The sequence below is a fragment of the Mytilus galloprovincialis genome, chromosome 13 (genome assembly GCF_965363235.1).
Source record: "Mytilus galloprovincialis chromosome 13, xbMytGall1.hap1.1, whole genome shotgun sequence".
NCBI classification, from domain to species: domain Eukaryota; kingdom Metazoa; phylum Mollusca; class Bivalvia; order Mytilida; family Mytilidae; genus Mytilus; species Mytilus galloprovincialis.
This window is the reverse complement of record NC_134850.1, coordinates 4,505,222-4,528,591: the sequence shown is the minus strand read 5'-3', so window position 1 is coordinate 4,528,591 and position 23,370 is coordinate 4,505,222. Positions and strand designations below refer to the sequence as shown.

At 32.5% G+C, this 23,370-nt stretch overlaps 2 protein-coding genes across 2 annotated transcripts in view; both read left to right on the top strand.

Annotated features, from left to right (window-relative positions):
• LOC143057339 (uncharacterized) overlaps nt 1–3,323 on the top strand; it is a 69,514-nt gene extending 66,191 nt beyond the window's left edge. Inside the window, exon 13 of the mRNA XM_076230641.1 lies at nt 3,318–3,323. Within this exon, the coding sequence (XP_076086756.1) occupies nt 3,318–3,323 (6 nt within the window). The remainder of the gene's footprint in view (nt 1–3,317) is intronic.
• Nucleotides 1–16,197, top strand: part of LOC143056900 (uncharacterized) — a 438,790-nt gene extending 422,593 nt beyond the window's left edge. The window contains exon 4 of the mRNA XM_076230077.1: nt 14,769–16,197. Within this exon, the coding sequence (XP_076086192.1) occupies nt 14,769–15,607 (839 nt within the window). The 3' untranslated portion in view covers nt 15,608–16,197. The remainder of the gene's footprint in view (nt 1–14,768) is intronic.
• The last annotated feature ends 7,173 nt before the right edge of the window (nt 16,198–23,370 follow it).

Genomic DNA, 23,370 nt, shown 5'->3' with positions numbered 1-23,370 from the left:
CTTCACTCCATATTCTGTTCCTCTGCACTCCTGTTTTTTCATCAACATGAATTATCTGTTTAACAACACTTTTCTCGCGATTAAAACCACCCTGCCTCAAGCTTTCATCAAACACATTTTCATTTCTAGTCCTCTCCTTTCTTATCAGTGTCGCAATGGCTTGCACCCATTAACAACCCATCATTCAGCGACAAATTATATTATACTACCTAATTTGTTTCCTTTATGCAAACATTACGAGTCAGTTTTGTTTGCTTTAATGATGGCCATTTTTTCACACTTCTCGTTTTTAACTCCCATGCGTATTTTTTACTATCAACTATGGCCTCAACGCACACATAACAAACTATCTTTTCACAAAACTACAAAGATTACATAGGAAATACATATAATGGGGTTTTATTAAAGGTTACTTTGTGAGCCCAACGTGAGGAATCAATAATAAAACATGGGTAAGCAAAATAAATATCTAGATGTTTTGAAAATAGACTATAGTTGTTGAACTATCCCCTCGTGTAACAAGATTTATCTCTCCTGGGATTTAAACACATTGAGATCGAAATTAGATTGTCTCCCTTTGATAACAGCCAGTACCAAAGCACGATTATTTGTATGCTGATTTTTTATTGATTAACAATAGTCAAATCAAGAAAAAGGATAATGCTTTCAATTTCAAGGTCTCACAAAGGCTTTTTCATCTATTATTCTAATTTTACATTAAAAACAAAAATTTTGATGAAAAGGCTACTAAAGGCACAATCATTTGTTTGTTGCTGCTAACATTTATAAACGCGAAAGAAAGAAATGCCAATTCGCTTTTATCACTCATTGTTTGTTTCAATTTCGTCAAAATAAGCTTATAAAACATCTTTGAATTAATACTTTTGAAAAATATTAATATTAATTGAATGGTCATAATGTTGTTGATTCATCCTTTTTAACAAAAAATTATCACGGATTTTTTTCCATAATTAAAACCTGTTCGATATGTAAAATTTCCTGGATCACCAAGCATGCTTTTTATTATTATTTCGAAGTTATCTGTTAGAATTTATCACAATGCTTTTTGTCGAGCCTTCGACTTTAGTCGAAAAAGCGAGACTAATCGATCCTACTTTCCGTCGTCGTCGGTTTCGTCGTCGGCAGCGTCCACAAATATTCACTCTGTGGTTAAAGTTTTTGAAATTTTAATAACTTTCTTAAACTATACTGGATTTCTACCAAACTTGGACAGAAGCTTGTTTATGATCATAAGATAGTATCCAGACGTAAGTTTTGTAAAAAGATAAATCGATTTTTTCCCGTATTTTACTTATAAATGGACTTAGATTTTCTTCCAGTTAACATTACATACAGTCTGTAGTTAAAGTTTTTAAATAATTTTTTAGATTCATAAACTATCCTGGATTTTTACCAAACTTAGACAAAAGCTTCTTACAATCAAAAGATAGTATCAAAAGGAATATTTTATTGATTTTTTTCCTCATTTTTGTTGAGCCTGTGTTTTACAGCAAAAGTAGGCGAGACACTGGGTTCCGCGGAACCCTTACACATTTTTTTACTGAATCATGCGTTTAAATGTAAATGAACGTATATATTTTGTACCTTGTAAATACTTCATTCATGTCATCAACCACTGAGTTGTGTTATCGGTATATACATGTACGTAAAGCACTAGCTATAACATGTAAGGGCTACTCATAACATTCTTCGCGGAGTGGTCATGATTTGAAGAAGAAATAAAACACTACACGGACATCCTCTCCGAATCAATACATATATGTGTAACTTTCTCGTATATATCATACTTTCGTCTTCTTTTCGATCTTATGATTATCGTCGTTTTTATTGTGCAATGTAAAACAATGTGTTCTTAATATAAATATATAATATTTGTTTTTAAATACTGATCTTCTAGTCGGTTTAACTTCTATCGATCTTCTTTGGTTTCTGCTCAAAACACAAAAGAGAGTTAAAAATCCTCATTTAAAGGCATTTACTCCTATAAAGAGTGACAGTCTACTAAGTATATCGGCAAACTTATACTTGTTTATACATGTATAAGGCAAGACGAATACATAGATGGTGAAAATGTCATTAATGGGTAATAACTCCAATAAGGAGTCACCAGACAATTTTTTCCATGATTGTCTTAATTGTACACCGTGTCTTGCTGATCATTTTTTTCTTATTTAAGTTTCTATCTATCTATTGTAATTTTTTAAGATATAAGGCAAAAACGCAAAAAAATCGTCATCAAGGGGCAACAACTCTAATATGGATTCGACTGACGATTTCAACCATGGCGACTTATTTGTAAAACTCGTCTTCCTGGTCATTATTGCAATCTAAAACGTTTTTTTATCTATTATAATTTTCGATATAGTAGACAACAATGAAAAAAGGGTAAATTTTGTTATTTCAGGACAATATCTTCTTTAAGAAACCTGAACGTGTTGACGTAGGACAACTATTAGAGCACAGCATTCTAAACATCTTGGCTCTGTCAGATTTTCTCTATTTATAACGCTTTTCAAAATAATAGACAAAACTTGCATTGTACCCCTATGATAAATTTCAAGCCATGTCGGCCATCTTGGTTGGCAGGCGGAGTCACCGGACACATTTTTAAAACTAAAAACCCCAAATGATTATATCAAAATTAAAATTGTATCGTGTGTCAAAGATTCTTGTACGGAGATGACCCATAAATCAAATTCGAGGTATTAGTCTTAAAATGAGGCGGAGGAAGCCGTGTCAATCCTTTCTTCAATTTCTGGAGAATATTTTAAGGGAACCAAATCTGCAAAGTATGAATTGTTAATAAAAGGAATATCATCAATATATCTAAAACCACTACGCGAGTAAACAGTTTCACAATATTTTTAATGACCCTCTTTTCCCCGAATAAGACTTATCTCCAGATTTGTACTTATATGATCAACAAGACGGGTGCCACATGTGAAGCAGGATCGGCTTACCCTTCCGGAGCATCCACGATCTGGGATGTTTGATGGGGCTTGTATTTCTTAATCTTTGGGTTTTTATGTTGTGTTTCCTACTGATACTGTTGTTTGTTTTTCGGTCCTTTTCTTTGTTTTTATTGCGTTGTAATTTTTGTTTGTATCTTTCGTCCAATTTTCTTATATGTACCTAATCCATTTTAGTCGATATATATCACGGATCTGCCACCAAGTTATCCTGCCAATATTTAAAACTTAAATGCAACATATCAATTAAAACAAAATTGACATTTTACTTTGATGTCAGTTTAGGCTTTAACATAGTTAACATTTTAATGATCGTTGTAATTTCAGAATTAGTGTTTTCAGCTGCGCCATGTTTACATGTCTGTCCTACATGACGAATACCAACTTGTGATATGTGTTTTGTATAAGAATAAAATACTTAATCGTTTCGTAACATTTTAAATTGCCGGCAAATAAGTAAGCATGTTTAACAGGTTGGGCGCTGTCATTCCATCGTATGTGTGAATACGCAAATTGAGGTGTCGAGTATACTCTAATGAGAAAAAAGCAAAATAACCAAACAAAATAAACCATATCTATAGGACAAACTGCAACAATAACACAACGCCAAATGTAAACATATAAATCGTCACGAGTCTACAACAGTTACAAATACATCTTACAGAAACAATCAAGTCATTAAGTCCAGTTATTCAATAACAAAACCAATAAAATATGACATAGTGCAACTACTGCAACTGTAACGGGCTCGGAGCATGCACATGCACATGTGGCGAGGTTTTATTTCGTTTTTCAAATAGAAATACCGCTTAGTGGTTTTTCTGGTTAACATGTTTAGTTTTGTTTCTGTAGGACAGGGTTAGTAGAAATTGGAAGACGTGGTATGAATGCCAATTATACAAATCTCCATCTAAGTCACAGTGTTTAAAAGTAAATAATTATAGGTCAAAGTACGGCCTTCAACACGGTCTTTAGGTCTACGAAAGACACAACTCCTTTTTGTCTATGCAAGCAACTCTAGTATATCAGTATAAATCCTGTATGATATAGTTTGTTTGATCAATTTATCTTGAGTTTGCTTGTCAATGATAGTGCGTGTATAGTTGAAACTAAAGAGGACAATGTAATTGCATCACGCAACGTTATCATTTAATTGTTCATGTTTTCTTTTGCTGCATTCAATAAAGTTACTCATTTCTTTTCCAGGTAAAGACGAAACTAAATAAAGAGCAGGCTGAAAATAATCCACGGAGTAGTATTGGTAATTGACCTAGAATAGTTTCATTGAAATTAAGATTCATTCGCAATAAGGAATTTAAAATACCTCCGTTTAGTTACACATTTTCCTTTTTGTTCATATATCAAAGAGTTGTACGTAATCGAATGTACCCCAGTAGATCATTGATTCATTATATCCTGTTAAAATGTTTCTCTTTTGTTTAAGCCTAGGAAATATTCATTTATGTTCAATAAAATCAACCTTGAGTTATTAGTAAAGCTAGATTTTTCTGTTCTATATAAAAATTACGATAAAAGAAACAAAATATCTTTTTTTAAAGAAATTACATGATTTTATGAATTTAAATGCCCTACGTGTTTTTACAATACTTTAAGGAGGAGACATGCCCTACGAAGTGTTGATATCAAAATAACTACGCTAGTGAAAGAAGTAGAAAACCAGTTTATAGAAATAGGTTTCTGGATATTCTTTAACACTCAAAAGATAAAATATCCCTGAAGACGATTAAATCCCGTCCAGACCAGTTGAATTGGCATGTTCTTTATTAAAAAATATTGTATTTAATGTCGTATAAATGTATTCCCTAATATGCACATCATATAAGAATTATAACGCAATGTCCATTGTGCATTTTCCATACAATTACAATCTGTCTCACCTTAACCAGAAGCCCAGGATAATTAATTACGGTATTCATAACGAGAACAAACTATAGTACAAGATCGCAAACACTGAAACACATTCGACTTGTGTGAAAATAAAAATAGGTAGAGTAAACTTCAGCCAAAACCAACAAAGAGAAAAAATAAATCACAAATGAAAGCACTATGGTAAAAAAATAAATAATGAAGAACATAATTTAAAGAAAAAGATATCTCAATAATAAAAGAAAAGAAAAATGTATCTGAGGACACGACTGTCCCTTCACACAACCCATACTGGAACTCTGTCTGCATATTGTGTACACAATGTAGGAGTTTAATAAAATTTGGATGAGGTATTGAAATTAAGAGTTTTAATTCCTAAAAAAAAAACACCTAAACAATTATTGTGTATAAACCTGAAAGATGACAAATAATTGAATTTGACCGTTGGAAATTCACAAAATGTTTTAGAAACAGACCTTAGAACAAAGGACATTTTCTTTTCTCCTCTACACTATAAAATGCCCCTATCAGCAGACGCTAAATTCAACGTACTACATTTGTGCTAATGTACTTATCTGTTAGCATTAGCTTGTACTAAGATTGATGTTCAGATCATATGTTCTAAAATGTTGCTGTTTGTATTTCATATCAATCAATAGCGTAGCTTTCTTAATGGATGGTACATGTTAGAAAGTCTTGTTCTGTCGACGCACCATTTACGCAAACCTTATCGGGAACAGAGTGTTTCCAATGCAGATAAACGAATAGCATTTTTTGTTTTTGAACTTGCAAGCACATAACTGTTAAATATTCTTTCGTAAATATTGCTATACGATTGACACCAATGAAAAATATCATTATAAAAAAATACATGAAGATCATCTTTTTTTCTATCATGAATAAACATGATAAACATGTTGAGTAAAAATCATTGAGGCAGCAATTCTACGCAAAAAATAAACTAAAACATACATGTATTGAGGCGTGTGGCCATGATCGTATCGCATATGAACACATCAAATACGGAGGAAAATTACTCTTGAAACATCTACATCATTTGTTCAACATGATAATACAATGCGGATATATACCTGGTGAGTGGCGAAAAAGCATTATTTTCCTCCTTTTTAAGGGTGGAAAAAAACCTCGCACTGATACTAACTCATATCGTGGGATATCTCTAGTGCCAAGTATCGCTAAAATATTTGAAAAACTGCTTGAGAACGAACTTACAAAATTGAGACCCGATTTTCCGAATCACCAGCAAGTTGCTTATCAAAAACAACTGAGTAGCATGAATGCATCATACAATTTACAAGAAGTTAAATTTCATCACATTGAAAAAGGCGGACCCGTCAAAATCGTTCTATTAGACAGTACTAAGGCGTTTGACACTGTCCCACACGACGGCTTGCGCATCAAATTGTACGAATATGGCATTCCCGCAAAATTATGGTGTCTTCTTGATAATATGTATTCTGATCTCACGAGTGCGGTATTCTCTGGTGGAAAGTTGTCAAATTGGTTCAAGTTGCATCGTGGTGTTAGGCAAGGAAGTGTACTTTCAGCAAAACTGTACTTAATTTTTATCAACGACCTCATTGACAAATTAGAGTCCAGCCAACAAGGTGCTTTTATACATGACCTCAACGCCAGCACGCCTGTTCAAGCTGACGATATTTCAATAATCGCAACTGATCGCCAATCTTCACAAGTTATGGTAAAAATTTGCGAAGAGTACAGCATCCGTTGGAGCTTTTCGTTCTCAGCAGGAAAAAGTCAGCTCTTACATTTTGGTAAACCTACAACTGGAACCGATGTGCTTCTATATAATGAACCAATATCGACAGTTAAGATGGCGAAACATTGTGGAATTAATCTGTATACGTGCCTTAAGACGATGGATCGTACAATAGACGTTTGCAGAACCCTGCGTGCAACCGTCATATCTTTAATCCGTCTAGGTGTTCATCCAGCTATTTTAAACCCTATTGTTTGTTCAAAATTCGTAAAACAAGTGTGTTATCCGAAGGCGTTGTACGGATGTGAACTATGGGGCAAACTTACTTCTACTGAATGGTTAATGTTGGAAAGAACTCAGCACTACATTTGCAAAAACATTCAAGGTTTACCACGGCGCACACGAAGTGATATGTGCCTTCCGATGATCGGTTGGTTTAGCATTGAAAGTTATGTGGACGAAAAGAAACTTTATTTCCTAGGACGGATATGTAATCTTCCGTGCGAAAGTATATCTTTCCGTATATTAATTCGTAGAGTTAACGACTTTAAATACAACGACGGAAGCTATTCAAATTTGGGATTTACTGTTGATATAATAAACATCTTGAGGAAGTATGAGTTATCATCATATTTTAACGATTTCTGTGAAACCGGACTTTTTCCAACACCTCTAATATGGAAGCGCATTGTCAAAACTGCAGTGGCCGCTTTCGAAATTGTTAATTGGACAAGACGTATTAACATTGATGATGATTTTGTTGCTTTTAAAATGATCAAAAAAGATTATACACCTCACCCTGCATGGACTATAGCATTGAAGCGTCCTAACCTAAGAAAACAAGCACACTTCTTGATTTCTGTCTGCTGTATAGTAAAAGACAATGACAATAGGCAATACATTCTATGTGACAGATGTGGTAAAATGTTTTTAGATCCAATAGTTCATACTATTTCTTCGTGTGACTATCTTGACGAAACACGTGAGAACTTTTGGTGTGAAATTATAAACATCGATCCAATTACTTTTAGTATCTTCCTATCAAACATGTCGGATGAAGAACTATTTTATTATTTACTTTCTTGTAATTCGGACAATTTTCTACTAGAAACCGACCAACTAGAGACATTCCAAGCTATATGCGTTCGATATATCCATAAATTTGGGACTTTACTACAATATTAATATAACTGTAATATCCGCTACTGACAATTTACTCACTTCAACTGATCATGACATTTTCTGATTTACTTTAATTGTTTATTTTGTTCAATTGTTTAATTATTGTGTTTATCATATTCATTATTTTCACTCTCCTCCTGGAGGCAATAAAGAATATATATATATGTAAAATTTCCTGGATCACCAAGCATGCTTTTTATTATTATTTCGAAGTTATCTGTTAGAATTTATCACAATGCTTTTTGTCGAGCCTTCGACTTTAGTCGAAAAAGCGAGACTAATCGATCCTACTTTCCGTCGTCGTCGGTTTCGTCGTCGGCAGCGTCCACAAATATTCACTCTGTGGTTAAAGTTTTTGAAATTTTAATAACTTTCTTAAACTATACTGGATTTCTACCAAACTTGGACAGAAGCTTGTTTATGATCATAAGATAGTATCCAGACGTAAGTTTTGTAAAAAGATAAATCGATTTTTTCCCGTATTTTACTTATAAATGGACTTAGATTTTCTTCCAGTTAACATTACATACAGTCTGTAGTTAAAGTTTTTAAATAATTTTTTAGATTCATAAACTATCCTGGATTTTTACCAAACTTAGACAAAAGCTTCTTACAATCAAAAGATAGTATCAAAAGGAATATTTTATTGATTTTTTTCCTCATTTTTGTTGAGCCTGTGTTTTACAGCAAAAGTAGGCGAGACACTGGGTTCCGCGGAACCCTTACACATTTTTTTACTGAATCATGCGTTTAAATGTAAATGAACGTATATATTTTGTACCTTGTAAATACTTCATTCATGTCATCAACCACTGAGTTGTGTTATCGGTATATACATGTACGTAAAGCACTAGCTATAACATGTAAGGGCTACTCATAACATTCTTCGCGGAGTGGTCATGATTTGAAGAAGAAATAAAACACTACACGGACATCCTCTCCGAATCAATACATATATGTGTAACTTTCTCGTATATATCATACTTTCGTCTTCTTTTCGATCTTATGATTATCGTCGTTTTTATTGTGCAATGTAAAACAATGTGTTCTTAATATAAATATATAATATTTGTTTTTAAATACTGATCTTCTAGTCGGTTTAACTTCTATCGATCTTCTTTGGTTTCTGCTCAAAACACAAAAGAGAGTTAAAAATCCTCATTTAAAGGCATTTACTCCTATAAAGAGTGACAGTCTACTAAGTATATCGGCAAACTTATACTTGTTTATACATGTATAAGGCAAGACGAATACATAGATGGTGAAAATGTCATTAATGGGTAATAACTCCAATAAGGAGTCACCAGACAATTTTTTCCATGATTGTCTTAATTGTACACCGTGTCTTGCTGATCATTTTTTTCTTATTTAAGTTTCTATCTATCTATTGTAATTTTTTAAGATATAAGGCAAAAACGCAAAAAAATCGTCATCAAGGGGCAACAACTCTAATATGGATTCGACTGACGATTTCAACCATGGCGACTTATTTGTAAAACTCGTCTTCCTGGTCATTATTGCAATCTAAAACGTTTTTTTATCTATTATAATTTTCGATATAGTAGACAACAATGAAAAAAGGGTAAATTTTGTTATTTCAGGACAATATCTTCTTTAAGAAACCTGAACGTTTTGACGTAGGACAACTATTAGAGCACAGCATTCTAAACATCTTGGCTCTGTCAGATTTTCTCTATTTATAACGCTTTTCAAAATAATAGACAAAACTTGCATTGTACCCCTATGATAAATTTCAAGCCATGTCGGCCATCTTGGTTGGCAGGCGGAGTCACCGGACACATTTTTAAAACTAAAAACCCCAAATGATTATATCAAAATTAAAATTGTATCGTGTGTCAAAGATTCTTGTACGGAGATGACCCATAAATCAAATTCGAGGTATTAGTCTTAAAATGAGGCGGAGGAAGCCGTGTCAATCCTTTCTTCAATTTCTGGAGAATATTTTAAGGGAACCAAATCTGCAAAGTATGAATTGTTAATAAAAGGAATATCATCAATATATCTAAAACCACTACGCGAGTAAACAGTTTCACAATATTTTTAATGACCCTCTTTTCCCCGAATAAGACTTATCTCCAGATTTGTACTTATATGATCAACAAGACGGGTGCCACATGTGAAGCAGGATCGGCTTACCCTTCCGGAGCATCCACGATCTGGGATGTTTGATGGGGCTTGTATTTCTTAATCTTTGGGTTTTTATGTTGTGTTTCCTACTGATACTGTTGTTTGTTTTTCGGTCCTTTTCTTTGTTTTTATTGCGTTGTAATTTTTGTTTGTATCTTTCGTCCAATTTTCTTATATGTACCTAATCCATTTTAGTCGATATATATCACGGATCTGCCACCAAGTTATCCTGCCAATATTTAAAACTTAAATGCAACATATCAATTAAAACAAAATTGACATTTTACTTTGATGTCAGTTTAGGCTTTAACATAGTTAACATTTTAATGATCGTTGTAATTTCAGAATTAGTGTTTTCAGCTGCGCCATGTTTACATGTCTGTCCTACATGACGAATACCAACTTGTGATATGTGTTTTGTATAAGAATAAAATACTTAATCGTTTCGTAACATTTTAAATTGCCGGCAAATAAGTAAGCATGTTTAACAGGTTGGGCGCTGTCATTCCATCGTATGTGTGAATACGCAAATTGAGGTGTCGAGTATACTCTAATGAGAAAAAAGCAAAATAACCAAACAAAATAAACCATATCTATAGGACAAACTGCAACAATAACACAACGCCAAATGTAAACATATAAATCGTCACGAGTCTACAACAGTTACAAATACATCTTACAGAAACAATCAAGTCATTAAGTCCAGTTATTCAATAACAAAACCAATAAAATATGACATAGTGCAACTACTGCAACTGTAACGGGCTCGGAGCATGCACATGCACATGTGGCGAGGTTTTATTTCGTTTTTCAAATAGAAATACCGCTTAGTGGTTTTTCTGGTTAACATGTTTAGTTTTGTTTCTGTAGGACAGGGTTAGTAGAAATTGGAAGACGTGGTATGAATGCCAATTATACAAATCTCCATCTAAGTCACAGTGTTTAAAAGTAAATAATTATAGGTCAAAGTACGGCCTTCAACACGGTCTTTAGGTCTACGAAAGACACAACTCCTTTTTGTCTATGCAAGCAACTCTAGTATATCAGTATAAATCCTGTATGATATAGTTTGTTTGATCAATTTATCTTGAGTTTGCTTGTCAATGATAGTGCGTGTATAGTTGAAACTAAAGAGGACAATGTAATTGCATCACGCAACGTTATCATTTAATTGTTCATGTTTTCTTTTGCTGCATTCAATAAAGTTACTCATTTCTTTTCCAGGTAAAGACGAAACTAAATAAAGAGCAGGCTGAAAATAATCCACGGAGTAGTATTGGTAATTGACCTAGAATAGTTTCATTGAAATTAAGATTCATTCGCAATAAGGAATTTAAAATACCTCCGTTTAGTTACACATTTTCCTTTTTGTTCATATATCAAAGAGTTGTACGTAATCGAATGTACCCCAGTAGATCATTGATTCATTATATCCTGTTAAAATGTTTCTCTTTTGTTTAAGCCTAGGAAATATTCATTTATGTTCAATAAAATCAACCTTGAGTTATTAGTAAAGCTAGATTTTTCTGTTCTATATAAAAATTACGATAAAAGAAACAAAATATCTTTTTTTAAAGAAATTACATGATTTTATGAATTTAAATGCCCTACGTGTTTTTACAATACTTTAAGGAGGAGACATGCCCTACGAAGTGTTGATATCAAAATAACTACGCTAGTGAAAGAAGTAGAAAACCAGTTTATAGAAATAGGTTTCTGGATATTCTTTAACACTCAAAAGATAAAATATCCCTGAAGACGATTAAATCCCGTCCAGACCAGTTGAATTGGCATGTTCTTTATTAAAAAATATTGTATTTAATGTCGTATAAATGTATTCCCTAATATGCACATCATATAAGAATTATAACGCAATGTCCATTGTGCATTTTCCATACAATTACAATCTGTCTCACCTTAACCAGAAGCCCAGGATAATTAATTACGGTATTCATAACGAGAACAAACTATAGTACAAGATCGCAAACACTGAAACACATTCGACTTGTGTGAAAATAAAAATAGGTAGAGTAAACTTCAGCCAAAACCAACAAAGAGAAAAAATAAATCACAAATGAAAGCACTATGGTAAAAAAATAAATAATGAAGAACATAATTTAAAGAAAAAGATATCTCAATAATAAAAGAAAAGAAAAATGTATCTGAGGACACGACTGTCCCTTCACACAACCCATACTGGAACTCTGTCTGCATATTGTGTACACAATGTAGGAGTTTAATAAAATTTGGATGAGGTATTGAAATTAAGAGTTTTAATTCCTAAAAAAAAAACACCTAAACAATTATTGTGTATAAACCTGAAAGATGACAAATAATTGAATTTGACCGTTGGAAATTCACAAAATGTTTTAGAAACAGACCTTAGAACAAAGGACATTTTCTTTTCTCCTCTACACTATAAAATGCCCCTATCAGCAGACGCTAAATTCAACGTACTACATTTGTGCTAATGTACTTATCTGTTAGCATTAGCTTGTACTAAGATTGATGTTCAGATCATATGTTCTAAAATGTTGCTGTTTGTATTTCATATCAATCAATAGCGTAGCTTTCTTAATGGATGGTACATGTTAGAAAGTCTTGTTCTGTCGACGCACCATTTACGCAAACCTTATCGGGAACAGAGTGTTTCCAATGCAGATAAACGAATAGCATTTTTTGTTTTTGAACTTGCAAGCACATAACTGTTAAATATTCTTTCGTAAATATTGCTATACGATTGACACCAATGAAAAATATCATTATAAAAAAATACATGAAGATCATCTTTTTTTCTATCATGAATAAACATGATAAACATGTTGAGTAAAAATCATTGAGGCAGCAATTCTACGCAAAAAATAAACTAAAACATACATGTATTGAGGTCATTATACAGTTTTAATTAATATCATCCCGGTCGACCACTATTACATGATTTACAATTAGTATGTATATATTTGTTCTCCTCCTTGACATGCATTAAATATTTGCCACTGGACGTAAAGAAACCAGCAATCAATCTTAATTTGAAAATTTGTGTTCCCAATATAACATATGTTTGCAAAATTTTCCAAAACTAACAGAAATACATATGGCCTCAACAGTTCAGATACTCTTTTCTGTAGAGAACGCATTTAAGCCAAACTTTAGAAGAAAAAAAATATACGATTCAATATGTTGCTTTTATTTGTATTTAAGTAATTTAATTATTGTTTGACTATATATACCAGCGACAAATATCATTTGAATGGTGTAAACATAATGGGACATACAAACAGCAGAAATTGAATTTGGAATTGTATGCTATTATAGCATTATTAATTGTTATTGAATAAATGGTAACAAGGAAATATTATCCACAATGTACAATAAAAAGTACGGGAAAAAAAAGTGCTTAACTAAACGTTTTGGAGAAAGAGATGAAGAAAATTGTGCAGAACAGAAATTTTAATTTCTGAATAATATGGTTTGTTCTCATGTGTAATCGAAATAGCTTCAAACGATATTCTATACTTGATTCTTTAAAGCATCCGGACTCAAAATAAAATCGTGCGTCCTAATTCAAAGTTCGACGTAAGGTAGAGGTCAGATGTCAGAAGTGTAGCCTTGCAACATGCCAAATACGGATCCATCAAAGGGTTGTTGAAAAAGAGAAGCGAAAGATACCAAATGGACATTCCGTGTCATTTGGTCTCTTGTGAAGAGTTGTCTAATTGGCAATCATACTATATCTTCTTTTTAATATTCAACTCATTAGTCAACAATAACCTGACAACGTCATAGTAAGACATTTAAGACAAACTATAGCATACAATATACATACTATATAACTAAAGACTGAGCAACACGAAGCCCAACAAAACCTGGGGTTATGTCGTTTGCTTCGAAATTAAGCAGATCCTGAAAGCGGTTTTCAAACCAAAGAGCCCTCAAGGGTGACTAGGGAATATAATTTTTGTCACATCTGATGTCTTCCGATCGACAGTAAAACCCTTGGTTAAGCGGAGCGTTCGTTTAAAGGTGTGGGATGTACAAGTACGCTGCCACGTCCGGTGGGAATGGGGACATTCAATCTAATACTCGTGTTAATAGAGTACCATGCTCTCTCCTCGTTAAGAACCCTTGCAACAACTCTGCGAGGGGTTCGTATATGGCATTTTACAAGGTATTTCTGTCCCTATTCAATTAACCCTCATTTTTTTTGTGGCAGTCTTAATTCTCCGACCTTCATCCCGTACGGCCTCCATTACATAACCTACCTTCCGATGTAGTATTTATCATTATTTGTTCTCTTTCTGAACATGCATGAAATATTTGTCACTGGACGTTAAGCAACCAACAATCACTCATAATGAAATAGACCACCCTTTTCTGTCGGCAGTTAGGGGTTAGGACAAAGGAATCATATAGACAGATTTTTTTTTATCTTGCACATGATTTAAAATTGGAAGGCCTAACAAATTCAGACATATATTATTCCACTGCATTGGTATGTCCAGTACAAGACTACATACATGCTCTACACATAATATATGTTTTTCTATTTCTGTCATTTATAAACTTTTTCAATTTTCCTTTTACTATATGATGACGTTGAATCATGCTAAGCTTGATGTGTCAATAGTTAAAATAACACTCAATTAATTCGTTAACATCTGAGAGAAAATGTGAGGTCGTGAAAAATTAAATATTACATATATAGTGTGCAAAGCATAAGAAATTTTACAACATTCAATTCATTTTAGCGATAAACTGCATTATAGATTAAGCAATCGATTGTTGTTATAATCAATTCGATACTTCATTATTTATTTCAGAAAATGAACCAATTAAAGAAGAAACATTCACCCATGATCAAGCATCTGACAAAAACAACCTTCCTGTTTCTGTCAATTTGCGTAAACAGTTAAATATAAAACAGTCAACGAATGAAAATCTGTTCATTACTAGCTGTATCAAAACAGGCAATACATTAGTGTTTACCGACTGGAGTAATAGACGACTTATTATTTGTAAATCAGACGGTACTGATATCCATCACATACCTCTGTCCTATAAACCACATGATATAACAGAGATAGATAGTAACACTGTAGCAGTATCCTGTACAGACAGTAACATACTGATAATAAATATATCTACACGTTCTATCACCAGTACAATCAACACAAGTGGTTACTGCTACGGAATATCATATAATGATAATAACCTGTACGTTATAATTGATGAGAGAATAATACATGTGATGGACCTGACAGGTAAAGTAATACGTACTATACCGGCACCTTCATACGATATCCACGACATTACAGTAGACAGAGACAGGTTGGTCTGTATACACTATACATCAATATACTGCTGCTCGTTAGATGGAAAGTTAATGTGGAAGTTTAAAATGGATACATTTCAAGATTTACGTGGTGTAACAACAGATAATGAGGGGAATGTCTATGTGACTGATCAGAGGACAAACACTGTAATAGTTGTATCAGATGATGGTAAACATTACAGAGAACTTCTTACTAAATCAGATGGATTAAACAATCCGTATGGAATTTATTTTGACAAAAAAGAAAATATTCTGCTTGTTTGTAATGAAAGTAACGAAAAAGCTTTTCTTTTTGACGTGAAAAAGAACAAAAATAAGCATGAATAATTCTTTCAGACAATGAGTTTATTCGGACTCGGATCTGTTTATGCATTTAGTCATTCAAAATATCTTCTATTTATTTGTGTTTTCTTTACTATAAATCTAACTTAGTTGATTGTCACGATCTGTATTCCGTATTCAGATTTAATATTTACAATGTTGTTATGTACATTATGTGTGTGATCAACGCGTTCACTTCAAGTGTGTCAACAAAATCAGCTTCAAAAGCTTTCCTATATATATGTATATAGAAATTCAGAATGTCTTTTGATTCACATCCACTTACTGTATGATAGTTTGATAAAAATAAATTTATTTTCATAATACCGGTTTTAACCATATTTAAATTGCTGAAGAGCAAATTTTTAATTTAAGTCATAAGTATGTCCCCAATATTTTTTTTTTAATTTAAAATAAATATTCTATAAGGATGTTTAGGTTGTAAATGAGATCAGAACACATTACAAATGGTATTGTATTGTTGGGTTGCTGTCGCATTGATTGATACTCCCTTTTTACTTCAGTTACCAATTTATTTATTTCATCCCAGTAGATATGCTTGTAGATTTCATATAAAAACAATTCAGATATACACATTTGTTCTCATACTAATAAAAGCATGACGTATATGCCACTGACCGATACAAAACCAACAGAATAGACCAACTATTTGTTTACTGCGTCCCTAACTATGTCACATGTTTTAAGTTTTTTCGTGTGTGTATTTCTTAGTCGAATGAAATATTTTAAAAAGTTTGATGTTAATCAAATACAAATAGTACATGGTCTAACACCATAGAGACTATTATGACTGTGTTCTAATAATTTTGTGGCCTACATGGAGATTAATGCTTTGAAACAAAACAACGGAAAGATTATAAATGAATTTGAATCTTCTTCTTTGTTTTATTTTATTGATATTCGTCGAATACTTATTTTCGCCATCTTTAAAAAAAAAAACATTGAAAATGCATTTGTCCTATATCTTTATATCAAAATATTTAAAATTCAAAACACCTTTTTTGAATAATATAAAAACAATGCAAATGGTTTTATTTTTTATGTATTATCTTTTTTTTATGAGAAAATAATATCAATGCAAATGTTAGGCGTTTTTATCTAAAATACGATTTAATTTTGTACTGAATTATATGGATTGAAAAGGCTATTTTTGAAATTTATTTTAACACACCTATTTTTTTTTTTTTTTTTTACGTTAGATAAAACAGACATACATGAATATTACAGCTGATGTAGGTAAAGGTAATGCCGTTGGTTACCTTGCTTGGAAACTGAATTATGAAGCCATTATTATGTTAGGTGAACTACCCTCCTTTAAAAGTAGACTAGACCGACAAATAACTAATCTTTCTGTCTGTAAGACTAGATTTTTTTGAAAGAGGGAACATACCTTACCTTATAATGACTTCACGGTTAAGCTAGCAAGCAAGCTTACCAAATATATTACCTTTACCTACACACTCAATGCAATCGGTTGTAATTGGTTTATTCGGTTCAGATTTGTTTTTTACATAGAAGCCTTCGAAATAAATTTCATGGGTTTGTGATATCAACCGACTACAAATTCAACTTATCTATTATGATTTATATTACAGAATTACTACAATACTTTCGTAAAGGTTCAGTATGTAATATATATTTTTTAATTAAATGCATTTTTATGCCCCACCTACGATAGTAGAGGGGCATTATGTTTTCTGGTCTGTGCGTCCGTTCATCCGTTCGTTCGTCCGTTCGTTCGTCCGTCTGTTCGTTCGTCCGTCTGTCCCGCTTCAGGTTAAAGTTTTTGGTCAAGGTAGTTTTTGATGAAGCTGAAGTCCAATCAACTTGAAACTTAGTACATATGTTCCTTATGATATCATCTTTCTAATTTTAAAGACAAATTAAACTTTTGACCCCAATTTCACGGTCCACTGAACATAGAAAATGAAAGTGCGAGTTTCAGGTTAAAGTTTTTGGTCAAGGTAGTTTTTGATGAAGTTGAAGTCCAATCAACTTGGAACTTAGTACAAATGTTCCCTATGATATGATCTTTCTAATTTTAATGCCTAATTATATTTTTTACCCATTTTTACGGTCCATTGAACATGGAAAATGATAGTGCGAGTGGGGCATCCGTGTACTTTGGACACATTCTTGTTTTGTTCATGTTTGCATTAAATGATTGTCGCTTCAAAAAACAGCTTTATATGCAATTTGTGGGAAATTTGACATCGCCAAGGACGTGTTGTTCTTCGTCTCCCTCCAATCGGCTGTTTCAGACCATCTTCAAAGAACCTGCAAAACATATAGTTGGTGACCTTCTGTTGTTGTCTCTTTGGCGCATTCCCAATTTCCATTCTCAATTTTATTGTATGTACATAATATTGATCTGATTTTTTTAAGTATCGTATATTTCTTGTACATGTAAAACAATGTATAATGTTTTGATTTTCACCCGCAGCAAGGGTTTTGCTTTTTGCAACAAAAAAATATTATATCAATCTTAGTCTGTCCTCGATATAAAACCTTTAAAATTGTATGTGTCATTATTAATCTCCAGTTCATGCATCCCCCATAACATCAACAACAACCAAACTCTATCTCCGTTTTTTTCTGGTCGACATAAAGGCACGTAGTACGTCATTTTTTTTCTGTCTTTACCTATATGTACCACTAAACGTTGTGGAACCAACCATTTATATTTCACGTTCTTATGAACATGAATTACGAAGGGGTACAATGATTCAGTAACTCAAAGAAACACAACATTAAAGAATAGATGTGACATATGTGAATAAGACAGTAACCAAACGACAGAAAGAAACAATACAGATTTTTCATATACGCCATTGAATACAGTATTCAGACAGAAAAAAATGTATAGTGTTGTCAACGGTTAACCGTTTGAACGACTGGATACGTAAAACGCTAACGGGTTAACCGGACATACTTTTCAATTTTGATAGATTTGATATCAATTTGTATTGTAATCATTAAGTAGTTATGTTTTCTTTGAAAATTGTCGTCGTGGTAATTAATTTGAAAGATCAATTATCTAGAATATTGATTGCTATTGTTAATCTAAAAATCTAAAACTAATTAGAACTTGTCTCTTAGCTCGGGGCAAGATCTTAAGGAAACATAATTAGTATACATTTTTTTATAAGTAACTTTAAATCAGTTATATGATAAAATTTTAATATTTACTTCATAATTTCATTTTTGATCTAATATTTTGTAGACCTACATCTAAATCTGAAATCTCCGTCCTGCAATGATTTGTCATACTTGCTAACTCAAAAGTTGTGAAATACAAACCAAGGTGAATGTAATCAATGTATACTTGATAGTATGAGTAACAGGCTCAATCATTTCAAATTTTATTTTTCAATCTGAAGTAAGTACAAATGCCATAGCTGGAACGGTGTATTTGAAGTTTTAAAAACAAGTCAAACTGCGCTAGGAATCTTCACAGCCTTATAATACCAAATGACAAACTTCAATTTATCGTATTATAAAAACGTAAATGTATGACTTGGATAGAAGGTTGTCACATTGACACTCATACCACATCTTTATAAATCTCTATGTAGGGTACTACAGATAAGCCTTCAAACATCAACTTAAACTACCGGTTAACCGGTTAGGCAAAATTGTACGATAAGACAACACTAATAAAATGATGTGAAATGCACGTCAATGAGACTATACCCTTACGACGCAGATAATAATAATATGTGAAATACGTCAATAAGACTATATCCTTACGACGCCATTAATAAAAAGATGTGGAATATATGTCAAATAGACCATACCCTTACGACGCAGATACGTCAATGAAACTTTACTCTTACATATAATAAAAAGATGCGGAATACACGTCAATGAGATTTTACCCTTACAACAGAGGTAATATAAAGATGTATTATATACTTAAATATGACTATTCTCTTACGTTATGACGCAGATAAGAAAAAAAAAGATGTAGAATAAACGTCAATGAGACTATACCCTCACGACACAGATAATAAAAAGATGTGGAATATACGTCAAATAGACTTAACCCTTACGATGCAGATAATAAAAAAATGTGGAATATACGTCAATGAGACTATACCCTACGACGCAGATAATAACACAATGTGGAATAAACGTCAATGAAACAATACCTTTACGACGCAGACAATAAAAAAATGGAATATACGTCAGTTAGACTATACCTTTACGACGCTTATAATAAAAAGATGTGGGATATACGTCAATTTGACAATACCCTTACAACGCAGATAATAAAAATACGTGGAATATACGTCGATAAGAATTAACCCTTACGACACCGATAATAAAAAGATGTTGAATATGTGTCAATGAGACTATACCCTTTCGACGCAGATACTACAAAGATGTGGAATGTGTCAATGAGACTATACCCTAATGACGCAGTCAATAGAAAGTTTTAAATTATAAGTCAATTAGAGTATACCCTTACGACGCAGATATACAACGATGTGGAATATACGTCAATTAGGCTATACCCTTACGACATAGATAATAAAAAGATGTGGAATATACGTCGTTAAGACTAAGCCTTTACGACGCAGATATATAAAGATGTGGAATACACGTCAATAAGACTATACCCTCACGACGCGATAACGGAAAGATGTGGAATATACGTCAAAGAGACCATACCCTTACGACGCAGATAATACAAAGACGTGGAATATATGTCAATGAGACTATACCCTTACGACGCAGATACTACAAAGATGTGGAATACACGCCAATGAGACTATACCCTAACGACACAGTCAATAAAAAGTTTAAAATTATAAGTCAATGAGATTATACCCTTACGAAGCAGATAATACATGAATGTGGAATATACGTCAATGAGACCATACTCCTACAACGCATATAATCAAAAGATGCGGAATACATGTCAATGAGATTATACACTTACGACAGAGATAATATAAAGATGTATAATATACGTCAATAGGACTATTATAAGAGAAAAAAAAGAGATTTAGAATAAACGTCAAATAGACTAAACCCTTTCGACGCAGATAATAAAAAGATGTGGAATATACGTCAATGGGACAATACCTTTACGCCGCATATACTAAAAAAATGTTGAATATACGTCAGTTAGACTATACCTTTACGACACTTATAATTAAAAGATGTGGAATATACGTCAAGTAGACAATACCCTTACGAAGCAGATAATAAACATATGTGGAGTATACGTCGATAAGACTAAATCATTACGACGCAGATATTTAAAAATGTAGAATACACGTCAATGAGACTATACCCTTACGACGCAGACAATTACAAAATGTGGAATATACGTCAATGAGACTTTACCCTTACGACACAGATAATAACAAAATGTGGAATATACGTCAATTAGACTAAACCTTTATGATGCAGATAATAAAAAAGGCAAATAACATTGACGACACAGATACTAAATGTTATTTTAAGTGAAGAAAACAACTCCAAAACGTGGCAATTACGACCACGGTTGATTGTTTGTTGCTTAAAGATCAGTGGCACACTATTTCACTTTAAGACAACAACAAAAAATAACAAAGAAGACAATTAAGGAAAGGTCTTTAAATAGAGACAAACAGCTGATCAGAATAGAATAAAAAAAAGCAACAATAAAAACAAAATATGTTGCATAGACGTAAACGGATAGTATTCAGCAAAACAAATTATAAAAAAAATGTTTCCTGAACCCGTATGATATATGACACGATACTGCAACAACTCAAAATAAAAATAAATTGCCATTTTCGCCAATCAGAAAGTATCTGTATATAAACAACTGTGTAAAAAAGTGACACAAACATTTCTTGACATCAACGAGACGGTAACATCACAACAGAAATTGTGAATGAGACGAGAGACAAATATGGTATACATGCTATAGACAATGATAGAGAGAGAAGGTATAGAGAGAAAGGGTACCTTTTCGACAAAAATAAATAAGAAAAAGTTGTTTAAATCAAAGATACCAATTACAGAAAGCTGTTGCACTTCACCAACAACAAAGTACACTAACGACGAAAATATTTCCACAATTTCGATATTGACGACAATCAGACTGAACTCTCACTGACAGTAAAATGGTGTGCGTATACTTTAATGTTAAACAAACATGTAATAGGTTATTGAAACATATACTTAAGTAGGATGTATCGTATACACCAATGACACCGTACTCATAAATGTTCAACACAAATCAAACAAACATTGTAATCGTGACAGTACCTTAACGACGCTAAACACAGTAGAAGAAGGATCAATCACACAGTACTCAAACTACACATATTTGAAAAATTATGTATCGCATGTTTTATAATGAGAAAGAACACTAACGAAACAAGAAAATAAATATAAATGTGTCAGATACGTCAACTAGACGGTATCCTAACAACGCAAATGCTAAATAAAATGGTGTCAGATACGTCAACAAGACAGTGTCTTAATAACACATCTAAAACCGTCAAAGATACAGTACACTAACTACACACATAATAAAATATGACACATACATTTTTATGAAAAATTTCCCCAAACTGTAGCGTAAAAAAAGTCCGGTGACTTTTTTTTTATATTTTGGAGAAAAAAAAACATTATAAAAACTATATATGTGACTTAATATAGAAACAAATAATATGGATTTTAATAAAGACCCTTCATTCATCTTAAGGAAAATAACTTTTACAAAAAATCGTCTGATAATTTTGCCATCACAAACAATTGATAAAGTGCAAAAAAAATAAATCAACACGTGTAATGATTTCATGCTTCCGAAGAGCTTAGTGTATGGAATAACCGTCATCAGAAACGCCAAGAGCCAAACATTTGAAATCCGAGAATTTATAAGTTGAAGAGCTATATGACAAATATACATAAAACATAAAGCCAAATTCATCTAAGGTCAACATTCTTGACAGTTTTGGTCTTTCAGAATTTCTCTATTTATATTTTTTTTTAAAGAAATAGACATAATTTAATTTTACCTCTATGTACTTATTATAGCCATGTCGGCCTCTTTTGGTTGGCGGACGATGTCATCGATCAGAATTTTCAACGCAATACTCTAATATTTATTAAATGTAGCTAAAATTTCAAAGGAGTAATTATTGTAAAAGTCGCCGACGACGAAGACGTACGCCAAATTACTTTTTTTTTATTCCAGTTGATTTGAAAAGACAACGAATATTAAGCAAAAACAAGCATCGTACTGAAGAAAGTTGAAAGCAAAATAGAAAATGGTTTGTTAGTTGGAATTGAAGACAAATAGAATATAAGACGAACTTGGTCATTTGACTGACAATATTCCCAATGTTCTAAATGTAAACATTCTCGGATATGTTTTGGACTGTAGAGAAAACATGCGATATGTTTTCTAAAACTAGCGGAACATGAAATGATTTCACTGTAATCGTATAAGCGCAGTCAATATCGGAATTAGGATAACGTTCACATACGCATAGAAATATAGGATGTCAACACAAAAGTTTTCATTCGATTAAGTAAAAATAAAAAAAAATCAGATATCGTTACATCTTTTTCCATTCTGAAATAAATCATTCATTTAGAAAACTTGGTCCTACAATAAATGAAAGATTGGTGCTGCAGTGAAGCAATATCCAGACAATGCTGCGAAATTATAAAAAGATATTTTTATAAACCTATATTATTCAAACGACAGAAACAAATTGAACTAATTTTAACAATACCAA